Raw genomic sequence first — 20,309 nt, 5'->3', positions numbered from 1 at the left:
GCTTACAGAAGTCCTAGCAAAAGGTCTGTATTCCAGAGGGGAGAATTGTTACCCATTAAGAATGAAAGAGAAGCTGCTACCAAAAAGACAAGTACCAGTTAAAAAATGCATCTTTTTAGTCTTCAGGGTTTTTTAGTCAGTTGTGTCTTTCTGAAAAACATTTAACAATAAGTCAGCCTTTTCTTGAAATACTTTATATGTAATTTGCTCTAAGATAATACTTAACTCACACTGTTGTTACTTCACGTGAGCAGGAAACTCTGCAGCATCAGACTGACACACTGCAACAACAGAACAAAGAAGCTATGGCAGCTTTTAAAAAACAGGTAACAAAGAAAAGCCTTTGGTTTTGACAGTGGGGTTTTAAAATATGATGACATCATAGCAAGTAATTAGTTGGTAGGAAAATATTTTTCTGTTGCATATAAAATGTTAAAATATACAACTCAAAAAAAAAGAAATCATGTCCTTTCTTCTGGCCACACCATTATGCTTGTATTTTGGCAGTTCTTTCCAGACGCCCCTCCTCCTGGCATTTTTCATTTTTATATTTCAAAAATCTCCTAGAGAAGATAATGCTTCTTCTAATACTTTCCTTACATTGTTTTGCTTGTTTGGTTTCCCCCCTCTAATTTAGCATGACCTCTGCAAGGGTAGATTCATAAACCATGGTAAAAGATCTGCCACACAAATTACACTGCTCAACATTTAAAAGTGTATTTCATTCTTGTGTTTTATTCTCCATATTACAGTGAGCAAACACAAGAGCTGAGAGATCTTGCAGGGAATGTTCATAGGAACTGAAACTGTTGCCCATGGTGATGAAGAATTTGTCATTAATGCTGCATCACAATCATGTCACACAAAAAAACCCAAACTGACAGGCAATTAGGTTTCTCCCCTGGAAAAATAATTTGAGATTCACAAACTTCTCCTTATAACTCTACAAGTTCCTGTAGTTAAAAAAAACCCAGGAAGTATACTAGGCAGGTTAATATAACTATATTGTCTTGTTGAATTGCATGGATAAAATTATTGCCACGTGCTGTTCTGATTTTTTTGTTTGTTTTGGTTTTTATGTGACTAACAACCAAGTTACAGGCAAGGATGTTTGCCATGGAAGAAGAAAAGGTACTGTACAATTATTTGTTGTTTGCCATCCAAAGAAGAGCATAAGCAAATGATAATGATATAAAACTTACCAAATATATCTTAAGTATAAACTAAGTAGATTGCAATTACATTATGTTTTTTGCTGTGGCCTTTGCAAAAGAAATGTCTTTGTAACTTGGGGTGGATTTTTTTGGGTTTTTTTTTTTTTTTTTTTTTTTTTTGTTTTGTTTTGTTTATAGACTATAGAACTTGTGAAGTGTTACTGCTTATGCTAAAAATCAGTTGCAAAAAGAGTGTTCTTTGATAGTTCCATATTGCAGCTATACAAAATTTATTTTATTCTAGAAGGTTGGGATAAATTGGGATAATTGGCCTTTACAAGTAGTACTGAAAAATAAAATTTCTAACTGCCTTAGAGAAATCAGATTTTAATAGGGTTTTATTGATTTAGCTGAACTGGTTTCCTAAGGTACTTGACCTAAACTAAAATAAGATAAATTTTAGCCTGAATTTATCTGGATTTTGTTAGCTACATAGGTTTTTATACCAGGCTGAATGCCCAGTTCCTCCTCTGAATGAAGGATTTACATTTGGTGTACAATGAACCTGTTTTAAACAGTGAAGTCAGTGAATGTCTGCATGTGGCCTCTATTATTTCATTTAAATTTTGCAGTGGTTTAGAGCAGATGAATCTAATAGATGTGGCATAAGAAATTTGTAAACTGGTTAAATGGATTGAAAGTATATAAAAATAAACTTTTTTGTTTGCTTCATTGATATTTATTGCTATTTATTTTATATTTTATGGTTGAGTAATTTGATTGGAGGTTTAGAATTTTTTCTTGTTAAGACAATTCATTTGGTGACACATACCCACTTACTACTCTCTGATTTGTATTTTTCAGTGATAGCTTCAGAATTAAATTGTATGCTGATTAATTTTTACTTCTGTTTCCATTGAATTGAAGAATACTTTCAGTACTTTATACCAAAGTAACCAAAAGAGTAAATTAAGCTCAAGACAGAGTTGAAAAACCAATTTTTGCACCAATTTAGATGATATGTACTGTGAGTGATCAGGGTGGTTTTGGGAGATTGCACAGCCAGCACTATGTTGGAAATGACTGGAACATGCAGGGGTGATTGAATGGATTTATTTGTGTTTTCTGTCATATTCTCTGGTATTTTGATTCTGTTCTGCATTGGATTGACTGCAGCCAGCGACTCTTACCAAATTTAATTCTACTGAAGTCCTTTGACTTTCTCATGTGCAAATTCTTTATGTTTGTCTATATATGCACACACACACACACATAGGCATATATATCTATATACATATAAAATGTGCTTGCATGTATTTAGTGATTCTAGCAATAGCAGGTTACAGTTCTCTCTTTGTGGACTGGGGAAAAATGAGCAGATTGTTTCTATGAAGATCCCGCTACTGCACATAAAAAATGGATTTACCTGGTACTTTTTGTTTTAAAATTTACTATCTTTCTTCTAAATAATGTATTCGTTCTGCCTTTGTCAGGTTTGTCTCTCCTGGAACAGCCAATTTTATGACTTGATGAATAGAGTCATAAGTGGTGAAAATACACTATTGGGTTTTCACTTTTCTTTTTATAGCAATATTTATCTACATTTTAAAATTATTTAGGTGAATTATTCACCAGTGAATTGTTCTGTTGTAGCGGAGTAACACTTTATTTTTTTAACATTCTTTTTGATAAATTCTTATTGTAAATGCATTTATTCTGCCCAAATCCTGAAGTACAGCTTTTGTTGAAAGGGAAAATACCAACTTGCTGTAGAAACAAAAGAAAAAGAAATTGATGGACTGAAAGAAACATTAAAAGCATTACAGGTAAACTATTGCTTTTGTAAAATAACATTTCTTTGAATGCAAGTGTTTTGGTTTTAGTTTTATACTAGTAAGAAAATTGTGGGTTTTAAGAGGAGCTTTAAAGTCTTATTGTTTAATCTTTCTAGGACTACTCACTTTGTAACACTGAGTTTCTGTTCCAATATTCAGTGTCAAGACTACTTTAAGTTAACCTTCCAGCTAATGTTCTTTTCCTCCAGAATACTCAAAAGTTCAAACTGTGTGAAATGTTCTTTCTTTTCATTTCCACAGTCTTCCTCTTTATTCACATTCTTGTTTTCTAACTTTACACCTGCCTGGAATCCCTGGTTTTGGACTGCTAAACAGAACTAAATATTCACACTGGGCCTCCAGCTTGCAGTGCTTCCTGTGTTTTTCAGTGTTTTTCTGTGTTTCACTGGGAGGTTTCTGTACTTACACTTGATCCATGGCTTAAGACCAAGGCAGATCTATTGAGAATGGATCACTAGCATTGCAATGTATTGTCAGATTTCAGGTATTAGCAGGAACTAATTATTTTTCTACCCAAAACTGAGCGGGATAATAATTCTATTGAAAACAAAATTACTATATTGGATTATCACTATGATTTTAAAACTTGTGTTGATTCTTATTAACATTCTCTCACAATGGAATGCATTTACTTGGTAGCAGACTGTTTGTTTTATCATTTAGTTAACACTGATTGTATTTTAGGAGCAAAAGAAGCCGATTCTCATGGCTGGCCTTCTGAGCAATAGCTGTAAGGATTTTGTTGCCTTGCTCAAACCTTGGCATAGTGCAGATGATGTGGAATATCCATCCCTCCATGGTCTGCTGAACATAATATGTGGACAGCAAGAGTAATGAAAAATCCCACTGGCCTTTCTTTTCAAAGATAAACCACAAATTTAAAAAAAAAATTTCTAAATATTGAATGTTCACAGATCAAACATTTGTGTCACAGTACAGTTCAGATCTAGGAAATTCTGCTGTGGCCTGAGGAAGCAGGGTGTCACAACAGATATGTAGTCCCAGGGAAATTGTTTGGAAATACAAGAGTCAAGAATTTATATAAATACAAGCCTAACACAAGAGTGAAGAATTTTAAATTTAATTCTGTATTCCTCTCTGTAGAGTCAGAACCCTACCTTAAAATGATTGTTCTCTTGTTTTTTTCCTAGAAATAATATTTTCTGTATAAGATTTGTACACTCTAGGTTCTTTAACACTACTCTGTTTTTCCCTCTTATACTTAAGCATTATGCAAATCAAAATACTCTGTCAGTGGAGTATTAAATAGTGTTAACATATTTTAATGTCAGCCTTATATTATTAAAGCTCATGAGATTGGTCCATTATATCTTTTTTGTTACCATTTAGAATATCAACTAAGATACTTTGGGTTTTCCAACAGGTAACACACTTCTATTCCTGTAGGATTTGAAGGAACACATTTATTTCTGTCTTTGTCTTCTTCTCTATTTATTTCTAAGGGTCTAGTTTTACAGACTGTGGTCCATTTGCACATTGTTTTTATGATGCCTGTCAGAAAACACAAGGATTTTTGCACTTTTTCAAAACTCCTCTAATAACAACTCAGTGTAAAGTGGTTTTACATAATTTAAGTATTGAAGTAACATTATGAAGTAAAGTGAATCTAATAATACATGAAATTGTGCCATCATTAATTCAAAACCAGTGTTACTATATTGGATGGATTAATAACAAGTGCAATTAAATCCTTGGTATAATAATACTTAATTATGCAGGTTGTTGTCAGAAAAAATGTAAGTACCATTTCATTAATAACTCTCTGTTGTTTTACAGATTTCAAAATATACTTTACAAAAGAAGCTGAATGAAATGGTAAGAAAATAATGAAAGTAAAAAAAAAGAAGGAAAAGCTTTAATGAAAACAGTATGTTTAGGGTATAATCCACTACTAACTGGCTTTGATACTTAAATGATATATAATAATTATTACAAGTAACACAAAGAGGTATCAGCTTAAGATCTGAAAATCTTACAAATGCAATGGTTTTAGGTTTTTATAGTGTGATAGCTACTGTTCAGCATGTGGTATTTTTTCCTCACTGAATTAAAGTAGAATTGGTATATTTTTTCTCTTTATAGATTAAAGATTTTTAATAGACTGTCATTTAAATAATGTAATTTTATTACTCTGATAGAATCTGGATAATAATATCAAAAAGTAATAGAGAATTCCTAGCAGGTCTTGGTTTTGTTTTTAGGAAGAACTGGTGTTTTTCTTCTCACTCTTTTTTACTCCTCAGAATTAGTTCTTAACATCAGTTTGCCTGAACAGTTTAGATTTCATCCAGTGCAGCTCACTCCCTTTGACACAGGGAATAAATTTACCCAAGTGACAGCATAGTGGCTCTGAACCCTCTTGTCTGTTTTAGGAAGTAAAAGAGTGAGCCACAGAAACATTGCTAGGCTTGATTGAATAAATGCTGTGAAAATTCTGCTGCTGCTCAACTGGAAAGAATAAAGATAATATTGTCAGACCATTACAAACTGTGATTTTAATTAAGAAGCTCAAAAAGTAGAGTCCAGTTTAGCTTTAAGTACCATGACATTTGTACTGAAAGTCATCTTCAACGCTACAGTGGTTTTACACAAAATATGGTGAAATTGAATAATGTGCCCTCTGACCTGGGAGATAAGGCTACAAGTTAAAGATCAAAGGCAACATAAAATGTGTTTTGTCTTACTTCACTTTTAACTTGTACTTATTCCTAAAATGCAGCTGATCTAAAAATGTGTTGAAAACATACAGAATAATTGGACTTTCATTTAGGTCATTTTACGTATTATCTTTCTTTCATAAATTAAAAGCTTAGTCTTCCATGTGCATGAGAATATTTAAGGGACAAGACCTTTTCTGTAAGCTGGAAAGGCATCTATGCTGCTTAAATAAATATATTTCTTATGTTCATAAACTTTTCATTAATTGATCATTTGAATATTTTGAAAGCGTTTGCTTCAATACAGAGTATGGTAATTTAAAATGCTATTGAGTAGAGGCAAAATGCTGAAAATCCTCTTTTGAATGTAGCACTAAACAGAACACATACAGCTGGGACTTATTTAAGGAAAATGCTCTGATATGAAATGATGAAAACAAAATACCCCATACGGTAAACAAAAGTGAATTTTTTCCTGTTGCCTTTTGCAGTAGTGAGCTACTGCAGTTTCAGACCAGGTCAGATTCTAGCAACTTTACTTTCTGAGTGGTTGCACTGAAATAAGTGGTACATTCAAGGGATCAATGTAGACTCCTGGTCATCACCAATAGCAAAATATTTAAAAATCAAATGGATGAAATTCTGAACCAGTCATTTGTCTGAGTCCCATTTCTATTTCAATATTTGTTAAGGACAGATTAGATTATTCTCTGGTGTGGCATTTTGAGAGTAAACAGATGTGCTGCTCAGTTTCTATCTCGCATCTTAGAAACCCTGCCAGTCAGTGAAGGAGCTTCTGTGTGTGCTGGGGACTGGGTGTGTCTTACTGATGTAGCTTTTTATTCTGTTTTTGTTCCCTTAATTCTGTTCTTTTAGAATAGTATATGCCATGTTAATACTTGACATAAACACCGTGTTTTAGCATGCTGTCCAGTTAAGTTTATGCAAAAAATTGTAGTGCTGATACAATTCTTACCATATATGCTATAATTTTAAAATAGTGGAAGGTTTTGTTTAGTACTGAAGGACAGTATAGAGACAAACAAATAAAGGAATTTTTTTTTCTTTTATTATTTATTTGTCTTTATTACTGTCTTTCACCCCCCTACAATAAAAGTGTTGATTATTGCATGCAGTGCAGTTGTTTTGCACCTCACTGCAAATGGACAGTAGCACTCATGCAGTCAGGTGGGATTACTACAAAACCAGTTCAGTTGATAGAATACACTTGAGTGTGAGCTCTGTATTGTATTTGTTTTCCTGCTGCTGAAATTAGGAAGTAATTGGAGGAAAATGGTCAGGTGTTGGTTTCCTGGCAGACTGGAGAATACCATGACTCTCTGCATGTGGCATCTGTTCTTGTCTTCCCTTACTGTTTTTATTGGAAACTAAATATATGTGAAACCATTATGTGAAGCTGCAGTCAGTTGGTCTAGGTTGAGTAAACCTTACCACAGAAAAGAGGGAATTTAGATCCAAATAACCCACATTGTTCCCAGCAGACAGGGAACTGTGTTCCCACCTGAACTGTGTTCAGGATCTGCTTACATGTGTCCTACTTGGCACAGGCCAAAGTGTGTCAGGAATATTTTAAAAACAGGACAGGCATTTCCTGAGAACTTTCCTGCCACCATTTAGTTTTCTAATACAGGTGTAGTTGCCAAATGAATGAAAAAGGTATTCTTGCAAAATGTTAAATAAACTTTAAAAGTTGGCTTGTTCATAGTAATCTAAAATAGGGATGGCTTTGTTTCCTTTCTGTGTCTTTTAGGAGTTTGCCTGTAATCATATTATATTGTTTACAAACACAATGAGGAGGCAGTGATATAGTATAAAGTCAACCCAATGTTTTTTAAGTAGAAAAATGGTTAGTACTGGAGGAACTGTTGTGAAAATAATTCCTGTTTCAAAGATCTACAGTTGGTAGTCCTTTGCCTAATTCTTCTGTGATCTTGCCGTGGGTCTCCATGCTATTACATCTCATTTGTTTCTCTGACACTTTCACCTCCCAGTTACCACCTTCTGCTTCACTGAGTACCTCTGACTAGTGACTCCATTTCCAGAATATCTTTGAGATATGGGCCATTCCCTCTTTGTGTTTCTCCAGTCACCCACTTGACCCTGAGCTATTTCTCGGCTCTGGTTCCACCAAGAAATCATTGTGCCTCAACAAGCCATATGGCCACAATCAATTCCACTCCCCATCCCAGCTTATCTTTATTACTGGTGGAGGGCAGGGCAATAATTCCTGTTCTTGCAGTATCAGACATAAGGAAGAAGAACCAAGATTCTGTGGGTCTCACTCCAGCTCCAGGGTCATCCACTCCCTATCCTGCAGTGTCTCCTGGTGTTTCTTGATTGGCTTCTATGAAAGAATGTTTTACAACCTTTTCACTGGGAGGAGACAAATCACATACTCAGGCTTTTATTTCTCTGTGCATTAAGCCTGGAGAGCAGCCTGCCATCAAAAACCATATTTAGGCAAGTGTTAAGCTCTTAATAAAACTCTTGCAGATAGAGCAGGCCAGTTCCTTTTATCCCTGGAAGGAGCCCTGTGAGGTTGAATATTTCAACTTCTTGAGAGAGGAGGAGAGACTAACACTATCTTGCTGACTAAAGAAAGGAATTGGGATAACACTAAGAAAAAATCCATAATAAAATCTGCAAAACTCTTCTAATCTCGCCACAAGCCATTCAAGTCTCAAATTAGGTCTGTCTTCCTGTTCATCTGTCTCTTAGAATAAATATACCTGAGGGAACTACCAGGAAAAACAAAGAAAATCTTTCCTTTTAATGTTTTTGTTATAAAATTCCCCTCCTGGCATTAGTTAAGCACAGATCTTCAACAGTTAATTTATGATTAGGAAAAAGAGAAAGTATAAGAACATTTTCAACCTACATTCCTTACAGTGATTTCTGTAAGTGTGGTGTTTCTTTACCAGTGCTTCCATTATGACTTTCCATTTGCTGTAGTGTGTTTAATTTCATACCTTATAAAACATGAGAAATTTGTATTGTATATCCTGTTTTGCTAGTCTTATGGTGGTCATTTCATTTGATTACTATCAGCTTTTATTATCCTCTGATGCCTGGACATGTATTGCATTTGTTACTGTGTGGAAATGGAGCCTTGCCGAAGTCAAACAGACTGGGCCAGATGCATCCTGGTGTAACTTGAATTTACACACAAGAATGAATTTGGCCCAGTTCATTTTAATTGCTGTGTTGCTCTACTGTAGATTAGAAATAGATTAGATATCTGAAGAAATGGTTATCCTTTCTGAGGAATTAATTTAACCCATTCTCTTCAGAAAAATTAATTTAAAAATTTACCAAATAGTACCTACAAAACTGTTAACAAAAATACAGTATAAAGAAGAGCACAAAAAACTTAGTGTTACCATGATAACAAAAAAATTTGTCACTGAACAGTTTCCACAAAATGAGAGATTGGTAAAATTAATTAGATATATTGTACTTAATTGCCACATGGTTTTCATTGTGGTATTACTTAGGCCAATGTGAATAAAAGTAAAATAAAGTGTTAGATGCTTACAAAAGTAGTTAGATACACAAAGTGATTTAATAATATTTCAAGATACTAGAACTGCTAATTGATATTTAGGAATTAAGAATTACTCACTGAAAGGTTATTAATCTTTTTCTGGGAAGCATGGAGTGTTAATCTGCATTAGTCTCACTAGTCTAAATCAAAGTCACCTCTACTCTAGAAGTAGTTGATGCACTTCTGATTTTTAGCAAGTGTGTTGAAATTCTTTTCTTTAGGTGTGTCATAGTTTGTGTATGCCCTTGGCATACACATGCAATCCTAATTGCCCTTGGCTGTGTCATTTTCTGCAAGCCCAGGACTGGAATGGTTTAAGCTGTCAGGAGTCTCTTGTGGAGGCTCAGAGCAGGGTCAGTGGAGCCAGTGTCACAGAGCCATGTCCTGTTGGTTTTAGTATCTCCATGGATAGATTCTGTAGCCTGCCTGTGCAACCTGTTCTAGTGTTTGCCCACCCTGACAATAAATGTTTCTTCCCTCAAGTTTAAGTAAAATTTGTTTTCTTTCACTTAGCGTCAGTGAGCGCCACTAAAAGGAGCCTGGCTGTGGTTTCTTTATTCCTTTCACACACACACCTTCCCTGGTATGTACATGTTTATCAGGTCCTCTCCATGCTGAACTGAACTGAGGTCCCTCAGCCTCTCCCCAAATGTCAGATGCTCACATCCTTTGATTATCATGATGACTCTGTCTCTCTTCCTGCTATTTGGAGATGAGAAAGGTCATTAGATATGAAATAGACAACTGAAAGAGTCTGGGAATTATTTTGCATTTATGCTGTTAAATTCAAAAGTACTTGGAGAGCTAATGGGTGCTTGGTTTATGTTCCTAACAGGATCAAAAATTGCAGATGCACTTAACAGCAAAAGAGGAGCATCATAAGAAACTGAATGAAATTGAGAGGTGCTATGCTACTATTACATCTCGGTTTGGAATTGTGAAAGGTGTTCATGGCAAACTAGAGCACAGTGGTATGTATGTCTTAAATGCCTTCCAGCACTTGGCTTTGCTGTGTTTTGACAACACAGAGTTGGAGACACTTGTAAACTCAGAAAAATAGGAACTACCCCATGCAAGCATCAAATATCTTCGTAGGTTCCTCAGTGCTCTTTGCTTATCCACTGCTACAGTGGTGTGTGTGATACACAAGAAATTATATTGAGGCACTATCAAATGAACAAAAAAAAAAAAATAATTTCCCAGAATACAAAAAAAAACCTTTTAAATTGCTGAATCTAACTAAATTTTTTTATTTCTGCCTGAAACTATTTTTTTTTTTTTTCAAATCTAGTTTCAATGAACCGGTAAAATATTCTATATATATTTGTGGTATTTCAGTACTTCAAATTACTTATTGTGTTCAGTTTTTAAAATCTTAAATCCAGGACATTGTTGGCCAACCAATGTCCTGCTGATTGTACTTTAAAGCTGAAAAGTGAGCACATGACTTCTGTTGAAAGAGAGTTTTACCAGTTTTAGCCTGCTTGTTGTTCTGGGAAGTTTTCCTAACTTGTATCAGAAGATAGCTGTTAAATTCATCAATATTTTAATTTGCACCTATTCTCATTCAAAACTGCAAAACTGCTTATGGTACTGTAGGGCTGTTGTCCATCATTCCCCATGATGCACCATCTCTAGCAGAAAAGGAGAGGACGTTCTGGGGGTCTACAGTTCTTGTGTTCAAGTGTAGTGCCAGAAAACTACTGAGGAAAATAAAGAAAAAAGATTAGGGGTGAATGAAGAGGAATCAGAAAAGGATGAAGGGGAACCTGAGAGGATCAAAGACTGAATAGAACTGTCTGAAAAAGTACAGGAACCAGTATACATCTTCAGCTTTTCATTGTGGAATTTCAAGCAATTTCCCAGTGATATCTTCACCTGTATAAAGTCTAAGAGAAAATTCCCTTCCCTTTCAGCAGGAATAGAAGTAATTGTTAGAAATTTTTGCTCTGCTGGTTTTCTGTCTTCCATGGCCTATATGCGTATAACTCTGTACATCTGTTAACTCAGTTATTAATATGTTCTGTGGTCCACTATGTTCTGTGTTAGTCTGAAAATAACTAAATTAATCAGAAAATTACAAGAAAAGCTTTAAAAAATAAAACCAAGATTAAAAGTCCTACTAAAATGACATCCTAAGACACTAAAAATTAAATTACAGTTATAAAAGGCAAGCCAACATACAGAAGTCTTAACTCATTGTTTGAGGTACAGACAACTGGTACTACCTGGTATAGTCCTCCAGAGTGGTATCAAACTACATAGAAAAAGTAGTTGAATCATATTTTCAGTTTTAGGTTTGTTTTTTAAAATAAATTATATGCACATATATTGAAGTTAGAAATCAAATATTTGTTGAAATGTGAAATTATTTGTTAACATGTTTTAACTTCTTTTTTAAAGTGCAGGAAGCCATACAGCACAATAAGAAATTAGCATCAGTGAATAAAAGACAAGAGACTGAAATAAGCAATCTGAAAGAAGTAAGTACAGTGCACATTTCTGAATGGAGAAAGATTTCTGTGGGTCCCTTCCAACTCAGAATATTCTGTGATTCTTTGGGCCTTCCAAAAGCTGCTGATGTATTAACAGAAGTGGTGGACAAGCAGCAGAACTGTTTTTCATACTATGACTGATGGCTAAATTATCTTCCACAGCCACCTCAGTTAAAACTGGAGCAGCTCTGAGAATTTTCTGTAACCTGTGAATTTTTATTTACTTCTACAGCATCCTTCTTGTTTCTTGCTAATTATTAGTAACCTCTCTTCTTCCTGTGCTGTGCTGCCATCTCTTCTCCATCTGTGGGGAAGGTAGTAGTGGTGTTTTCAGTGTGGTCAGAGGTACAGCATGAAGAGCATTTGCCATGGAGGCGAGCTGGTATCTTGAACACAGGGTAAAATGTGTAGCTGAATCCCTGAAGTGGGAGAGTTTTGTGACAAGGCAGCTGAGACATCAGATTATGGTGATTCTGTTTACAAGGAAGTTGTCACTAAGCTCTTTTCTCCTGCCTCTATTCAGAAACTCCTCTTTGCCAAGTACATTTTTGAGTTGCACTCTTGAACATAGGCAATAGTAGGAAGATTACATTCTTTTCCCTTTGAGCTGTTTCTTAAGAGCTAAACAAGCTTTTCTTTTTGTTTTTCTTAAGAGAAAAACAAAAGGGCATTCAAAAATCAGACTTGTTCTGTAAACTCAATACCTTTCCACACCATATCTCTTCTTTATATCTCCTTATCTTTTTATTTCCATCCTTTAAATTTATTTTCTCCTTTAGATTCTGTAATGATTTTATATAGGGATCAAAAGCATGATTATCTCAACTTCTTGGCCTAATGCTAATCCCCAGTTTCCAGATGATTGCTTTGAATTACCATGGAATCTTTGTCAAGTTCGTGAATGTTTTTGAAAACAAAAAAGGGCAGGGGCAAAGATAATTTGTACATGAGGAAAAGGGACTATGACCATTTTATATTTGGGTTATATTGATCAAAAAATGGATGTTTACCTGTTTACCTTTCTTTGCCTGAATAATGGGATTTGAAAGTACAAAAGTACTTGAAAATTCTCCCTGAATCTACTGTTGTTTCTTTTCTTCTAAAGAGCATGTAGCCTCTTATTGTTAAGGTTCTTTGGAGTGTGGTTCCACTAAAAGCCAGACTTTATCTTGAAATATAGACATTTTGAGATTTTAAAAAATTTGTTTCATTCTTACCTTCTTTAGTGCTTTACTTAATTTTCATATTTTCATTGAGATATTGTAACCACAGTAAAAATTAATCAGGAATTCAATTTGGATTTTTTAGATACATACTAGAATGTAACTTGCCAAACCTCAGTGTCAAAAAGATCAAGTTTTGAAGTGATCAAAGATTTCAGAACTCTTACCATCAGGAAAGCAGACTGAAATCCACAGTAAGAGTAAAGCAGAACGCTGGAAAAATTCTCAAATTAATTTCTATATCACAATTAGGTCTTGCAATATTTAAAAATGTTTATTCAGCTACATAATTCAAATGATAGGTTAGATATAAAAACTGTATATGTTTATCTGGAATATTTGATGGATGGAAGAGAACAGAAAAAATATTGGAAGGTGTCAGTGGTGATAACTTTCCTCTGTAGGAGAACCACGTTTGTTAGGATGCTGATATTATCATAACTCTGAAGGTCTGAGAGCAGCTTTGTCTGTGCATTGTGCACAGTCCAACTGTGTAATTCCTTTTAAAAAAGGGAAATGATTTACATGTGACAGAAACAGGAGTGTTCATTTAAAATGCAACATGTCTTTATTGTAGCATATTGTAAATAAAAAAGTGAGGTGTTTCAGGAGTGTTTCAGCATCACAGTAAATTGGATTTGTTGCTTCTGGTGCAAAAACAATAATGATTAATTACTTAACAGTCTCTGAGGGTAAGTAATTTGAGAGGTAAGAAAATAGAATGTTTAAGAAAATATTACATAGTGAATTTTGTGAGTAACATAGGTGTAAGAGAGAAATTGAAATTTAAGTACTCCAGCAGTCAAACATATTATTTGATCCACTCTTTTTTTCAACTGCACTCTTGATTCTTAAGGTCATGAAGGGTTATGAATTTTAAATAAAATACTGTTAGATAAGCAGAAAAAGGAGGTCAACTGAAACTTAATCTAGCTTCCTCAGTTCAGCAGGAAATGCCTTTATTGTAGTTATTTATGAATTTTTTTATTGGTTTTTAGTGTTTGACCAACCTTTTTTGAACTATCTGAACTGGGATATTTAGGAGAGTTTTGAAAAGGAATTACCAGGCTGTTTTCATTTGCTACGTAGCTGAAAGAAGTCATGATATCAACAGCACAACTTGGGACAACTTCTAAAGCTGGTTTTATCTGCCTTGGAGACTTGACTGACCTCTAACAGCTCTGACAACTTCTGGGTTCAAACTTCTTTCCTCTGTAGCCTCAGTGCTGGAATGGGAATGGCTATCCATGGTACTAAAATCTTAATTTGGTTGTCAGCTCTTATCACAGCCATTACTTTCACTCAGACCTGGATGATCTCACACACTTGTTCTTAATGGGAATGTGAAGTTAGTGAAGTCAGTGCTATTTAACATTTATGGATATAAATAAGCTAATCTCCAATTTTAATGAAATTGCAAGTGTGTTATGAAAGTGTTAAATATGTACAACAGTAGACTTGAGTGAAATTGAGGTCTGTTCTCCACAGGTTTATTCCTCTGGAGTTTCAGGAAAGAAATATCATTTAAAGAGGTTGTAATTACATCTCTTGACATTACCTGCTTTAAGTCCAGTTCCTAAATTTTAATGTAATGGACTGTGGCAAAATTTCCTTTCAGTAACATTTGTTTTTAGATTTGAATGTTTTGATACTCAGCGTGGTAGGATTCTTTTCAACCACTGTGAAAGTGCTTGCATTAGTATCTGGCCAAGAAAAAGATTTCTGTCATTCTGCTGCTTAAGAAACAACTCTGCTGCTCAAGACCCAAAAGAGTACAAGAGGGTTGCAGCAACCTAGGAAGAGAGCAAATGGAGATAAATGTAATTTTGAATACAGGAAAAGTTTCCATTGGCTTTCAGTCTTGGGAAGTGGCTACATCTGCCTGTGCTGGCTGCTTTTCCAGTCCAGCATCACTTCTTTATGCTGGAACATGTATTTGTGCCACCTCAAGGGAGAGTGGAATTAATTTTTTGTATTGAACAAAACTAGATTTTACAAAAAAATCACCAAACAAAAAAAACCCCAACCCCCCCCCAAAAAAAACCAACCCCATAAAACAAACCAACTAACCCAAAAAAAACCACCCCAAAAAACCAAACCAAAAACAAAAACAAACAAACAAACAAAAACCCCCAATCAAACACCCCAAAACAAAACAAAACAACAACAACAACAAAAAAAACCCAATCAAAAAAGTGGAAGTTTTAGCTCAGACCAACTTGGAGAAGGAAAGCAGTTTTAAGGAGCAGGACTGGGATTTTGGGACACTCTTGACTTATATTGGCATGAATTGCTTTTGAAGCCATATCCCTAGGCACTGGCTGCTAGCAACAGATCAGGGGAATGGGCTTAAAGCTTTGTTATTCTCTCTCAATACACCCCAGAACTGATAAAGTTATTTTTCACATTCAACATACTTTAGATTTTTGGATGCTACTGGTAATTTGAATAATGAGAAAAAGCTACTAGAAAAAAAAAAAAAAAGACAAAAACTCTGGGGTAACATTTTAATTGATTTCACGGTATAAGAAAACACATGTAGTGTGTAGAAAATTATTTTTAAAATTATTTTTGCGGCTACAAACCTTGCAATTTCACTCACCATTAAAAACTTTGCTATTATTCTTGGTGATTTCATTTGTGGAGGTTTTTTTGGGAGTTTGTGTTGGGTTCTGGCTGTTTGTTGGTTTTGGTTTTTCCTGCCTACAGCTTTGTATTAGCAGATTTGGGTTTGCTTCCAGATGGATTGTACACACCCACTTGCCATTACAATGAAAAAAATACAATCACCTTTTCTGCCTCAAGGGCACGACTCATGCTTTCCCCATGACAAAATAAGTTTATTTCCGCACACTATAAAGGCTGACTTTTGGAAACCAGCTGGCATCAGGTCCGTGGCAGGCTTTTGCACCTGCTGGTGTGGCACCCAGCCTGTGAGCTGGGCTCTCTGTCCCACATCTGCACCTCTGTGCAGGCTGCTGCAGTGCACCTTTGCACTTGCACAAAATTAGAGCTGCTTGCACCTTCTGCCACTTAACAGCAGGAGCTCTCCTTGCATGTTCACTACAGACAGAGCCTTCTAGTAAAAGCAGTACAACTGAAATGTGTCTCAGTTGCAGAAGATGGGGAAAACCTAGCTTACAGAATAGAATAATTGTAAAGCATTGCTGGCTTTCAGTTATGAAATTGATTCTGCAATTACACTTAGGACTTACTAGATAATTTTGAATTTATGGCTAAAATACGTGAGAAATAAAGCCTCTAGCAAAAAATTGTTTTATTTAAAGGTGCTACCTATACTTGTATTTTCCATAAAATTTTGTGAATTTCAGCTGCAGTGTAATCTTTCTTTCTTCTTTTGTACTGTTCTATGATTTTGTCCAGAACAGTTAACCACCAGTCTGTGATAATTCTGTGTGTGATAACCGAAATTCCAGTTTTGTGAAGAAAAGTTAAACAGACCAAACTTAGTTGTTAGATAAAACTGTGACCATTCTGAATGCTTGGTTCACCACTATGGCATCATGGAGAATTCTTGATGCTATCTGTGAGCATTCATAACCTCTGCTATTTGTCTGAGTAAACGTCAGAGTGCTCAAGGAGAGAGCGATATTAACCAGACTACCTTGCACCAGGATGGGAGGGGAGGGGGAGAGCAGGGCACAATATTTATGGCTCCAGGAACTATAAGTTGTAATTTAATGAGATCAAAGCATTTGCTGTTTATTTGCTGCACTAGAAGCTCTGAATAACTGATACCAAACAGATACAAAAAAAAAAAAAACAACCAAAAAAAAACCCCCCAAAAAAAACCTACAAAAAATCCACAGGATATTTAAAAGCGGATAAAGGCTATAAAATCAAAGGCATCATGTTGTAGAACCTTCTAATATAAAATTAATTTAGCATTCTCTTGAGATTAAGTAATTAATGTTTCAGGAAAAGCAAAGATCCTCCAAATTTATAGCCAGTTCCTGTTTTTACCAGATAATCGCTGTTCTCCTTTTTTTTCCCTCCTCATTCCCAAGAATGTACACCATAGTTACAATAATAATTCCTATTGTAGATATGGGTAAAGAACCCATAAGACCCATTGGTTTTACCAAAACCAACTCAATGTCCACTTCTAATATACCTCTTGGAAGAGAAAATAATAAAATGATTAAGTAAATACTTCAGAGTAAAACTGGCACAATAACATTTTACCTGTGAAAATGAACTTTTAGTCACGTGTGACAAGTTTGAAGTTTAATAAGTCAGTCTGACACATTTCAATACCTGTAATTTATTCTGTTGTTTCCATACATTATCTCAAAGTAGGGCACGACCAGGACAGTTTAAAAGATTTGTTTCTGTTTTGAATTGCAATGCCTATACTGGATGAACTATTTATATGTGTTTCCTGTGTTAAGGAACTGAAGAAAGTAACTACAGACTTGATAAGGTCCAAGGTCACCTCTCAGTACAGGGTGGGAGAAGAAAACATCAATCTTGCAGTCAAGGAAAAACAGTTTCAAGAACTGCAACAGAAAATCAGAATGGTATTTTGGATTTTAAACAAATTAAAGTTTTGGTGACTATTTTTTGCAATTATTTGAATATGGCTTCATTCAGCAAACCTGCTAGCAATGATCTCTGATGGATACAGATTAGTGATTCCTTTCTACTATATTGCATATACAATATATTTAAACTATTTCCACTATAACCTTTTCTAGGGAAATAAATGCACTGTGAATATCAATATAATTTCTTAGTAAAATAATGGGTGAGAAGACATTAAAAAATCATTCAATTTCTTTAAGTAACCTGATGATGATTCACTATATCACATTAATACAATATTGTTTAAAAAATAGACATTAATTTAAAATGCCTTTCACTGTTCTTCATGTTCTTTTTTTAAGGAGACAGCAGTCAGTAAAAAAGTTCAAGAAGAAAACACTCACATTAAAGAAGAAAAGCTGGTGAGTTGTTAGTACAGCTTCACTACTTAAAAATCACTTAAGATTGTAGGTGCTACATTTCGTACTTAGGTTTCTTATTATACTGAGTTACAAAAACTAGTTAATTTCACTTGTTTACACTTCAGAAATATTTCAATACTGGCCTAAGCGGTGTCTTCTGCTCACTTTTTAGAAAAAGTATTACCAGAACAAGGTCCATTATTTGACACTCTATTCCAAGTCTTACATTTTGACTTTGAGTACAGATGGGAGAAATTTGGTATTCCCATGAAACACTTGGCTACATGTGGGTTCAGTATAAATAAGCAGTAATGCTGGCATAAAATGCTGTTCTGCTTTCTGGTTTCCAACAGTTTGTTCTAACATTGCTGGTACTGAAACCAGGTGAAATGGGAATAATGTGTCAATGGTACACGAAGGAAATGATGTTCCATTTAGACTATTAAGCAACACCTTTACATCCCTGAACAGAGGTAGGACTGTCGTCTCTTGCTAACTCAGGTATATTCCAGGGAAAATCCTTTTTAGAAAAAGGCTACGGAGTCAAGTATCAAAAAAATTTTTGTTCCCTGTAATAACAATATAAGACACTGCTTTGCAGAACCTTAACCATGAACGAGTTTTTTTCCTTTTCTTGAACAGTGACAGAACTTTCACTCTACAGTTCAGAAAAGGGCACAGGTCAGAGAAGTGTGTCATTCTTGGTGCCAGGGAGAGACAAAAGCAGAGTCTTGCTGGCATGGCCATAGAGCACTCATCCAGCAGCACTCTTCCAATTTATAAAAATCTGCTTTCATTTTTGAGCTTGCTTTTAAAAAATACTTGCCAATAAAAACATGGAAAAAAATGAGAGACTTACTCAGGCCTCATTACTCTCCCAGCCCTGAATGCACTAAAGGGATTTCTGTGTAGATGAATGGAGCATAATTCCTGGAGCATATTTGCTGTGTTATCTAAGAGAAGGATTCTGGTTTGCATCTCTCTCTTGTTCTGTGTGAATTCCTAGGGTTTGTTTGGTAGGTTAGTTTGAACACATGGAGGGGTTTGGTACTGTCTGGAGAGGGCTCTAATGTAGAGATGAGCTTCATGTTTCCTCCAAGTGCTTGGGTTTGAAGACATGGATTTCTGTGCTGTGGAGCACTCATAATTCACCTTGAATTCACCTGAAATGCTGTCTTCAGTGGTTCTTAGTCTTAGGCTAGAAGTACCATCTAAATTACAGCTGATTTGTTCTAAACTGTGTGAGAGAAGCAGTCTGGTCTATTTGAGAGAAAACTGTCCTAGATTTAAAAGATGTGGCCAACTCTGCTACTGACCTGTTGGGTGACACTGGCAAAGCCATTCCACAGCTCTTCAGTTCAGTCTTCTGGATGTAAAATTGAACTAAAAATAAATTAACCTTCAGTGAAAAAAATATTATTTATACATGCATGAAAAGGAATGAGAGTACACGAAAATATTGATTTTATTTTTATTAAATAGCAGTATCTTTTTACACAGTAGAACCAAAACTAGAATAATTTGAAAAGACTTTGCAAGTATGTCAATATACTTTAATAATATGTTCCTATCATTGTATTTTGAGGCAACTGAGTACATCTAAGATTCCTTTCTGCCTAAAACTCAGGGTTTTTTCTGTGCATATCTTCTTTTAGTAACTGCTGTTAGTGGTCTTGAGGGGGTGATAATTGGCTTGTCTGGGTCATTCACTCTGTCTTTCAAGCTTTGGAAATGTGTTTTGTAGTGTTCAATAAAACATGGCTCAGTTGCCAGCAGACTGCAACACACTTCATTGCAGCACCCATGGCACCTTCATCAACTCAAATCAGCTCCCTTTGGGTGTCTCTTTTTTTACAACTTCCCCTTCATGAAGTAACAATACAGCCTTGAGGAGGGTACCACCAAAGTTCAGACCCTGACATGATATAGCTGCACCATATGATACAAAGGTAACGGGTGGTAGTTCACATGTATTAGGATTTAATTCAGGAGACACAGAATAATTTCATGTTAGGGTGATCCATTTATGGAATAATTTCTTTTGGTTTTTCTATATTTTTCAGACCTGTGATATGGTAAGACAAATTTATTCTGTTTGTCCTGAATAAAAATCACAGGAGGGTTGGACTAGATATATTTTATCCAGATTTGCACTGAAGAATGTATAAAGATTGAGAGGATTTAATTTTAATTATAGGAAAATTCTCTGAAAAAGAATGTTATAATAGTTTATAGTAATGTTAACTTCTCCAAGGTAAAAGACCAGAAAAATGGGCGTTGTTCTGATTTCTCCCTACAAGTGTTCGGTAGTGTTGAGGTTGGAGTACCTTTTTTTACACACATGATTTTGTAAAAACTGACAGAAAAAAAA

At 35.1% G+C, this 20,309-nt stretch overlaps 1 protein-coding gene across 1 annotated transcript in view; it reads left to right on the top strand.

Moving 5' to 3' along the window:
• The window catches only part of CCDC73 (coiled-coil domain containing 73), a 55,906-nt gene that overhangs the window by 16,332 nt on the left and 19,265 nt on the right, over nt 1–20,309 (top strand). The window contains exons 4-11 of the mRNA XM_072929444.1: nt 255–326; nt 1,096–1,131; nt 2,906–2,980; nt 4,808–4,846; nt 10,089–10,224; nt 11,657–11,736; nt 17,384–17,512; nt 17,879–17,938. Of these exons, the coding sequence (XP_072785545.1) occupies nt 255–326; nt 1,096–1,131; nt 2,906–2,980; nt 4,808–4,846; nt 10,089–10,224; nt 11,657–11,736; nt 17,384–17,512; nt 17,879–17,938 (627 nt within the window). The remainder of the gene's footprint in view (nt 1–254; nt 327–1,095; nt 1,132–2,905; nt 2,981–4,807; nt 4,847–10,088; nt 10,225–11,656; nt 11,737–17,383; nt 17,513–17,878; nt 17,939–20,309) is intronic.

The sequence above is a fragment of the Taeniopygia guttata genome, chromosome 5 (genome assembly GCF_048771995.1).
Source record: "Taeniopygia guttata chromosome 5, bTaeGut7.mat, whole genome shotgun sequence".
NCBI lineage: Eukaryota > Metazoa > Chordata > Aves > Passeriformes > Estrildidae > Taeniopygia > Taeniopygia guttata.
This window is presented reverse-complemented; position numbering and strand designations above follow the sequence as displayed.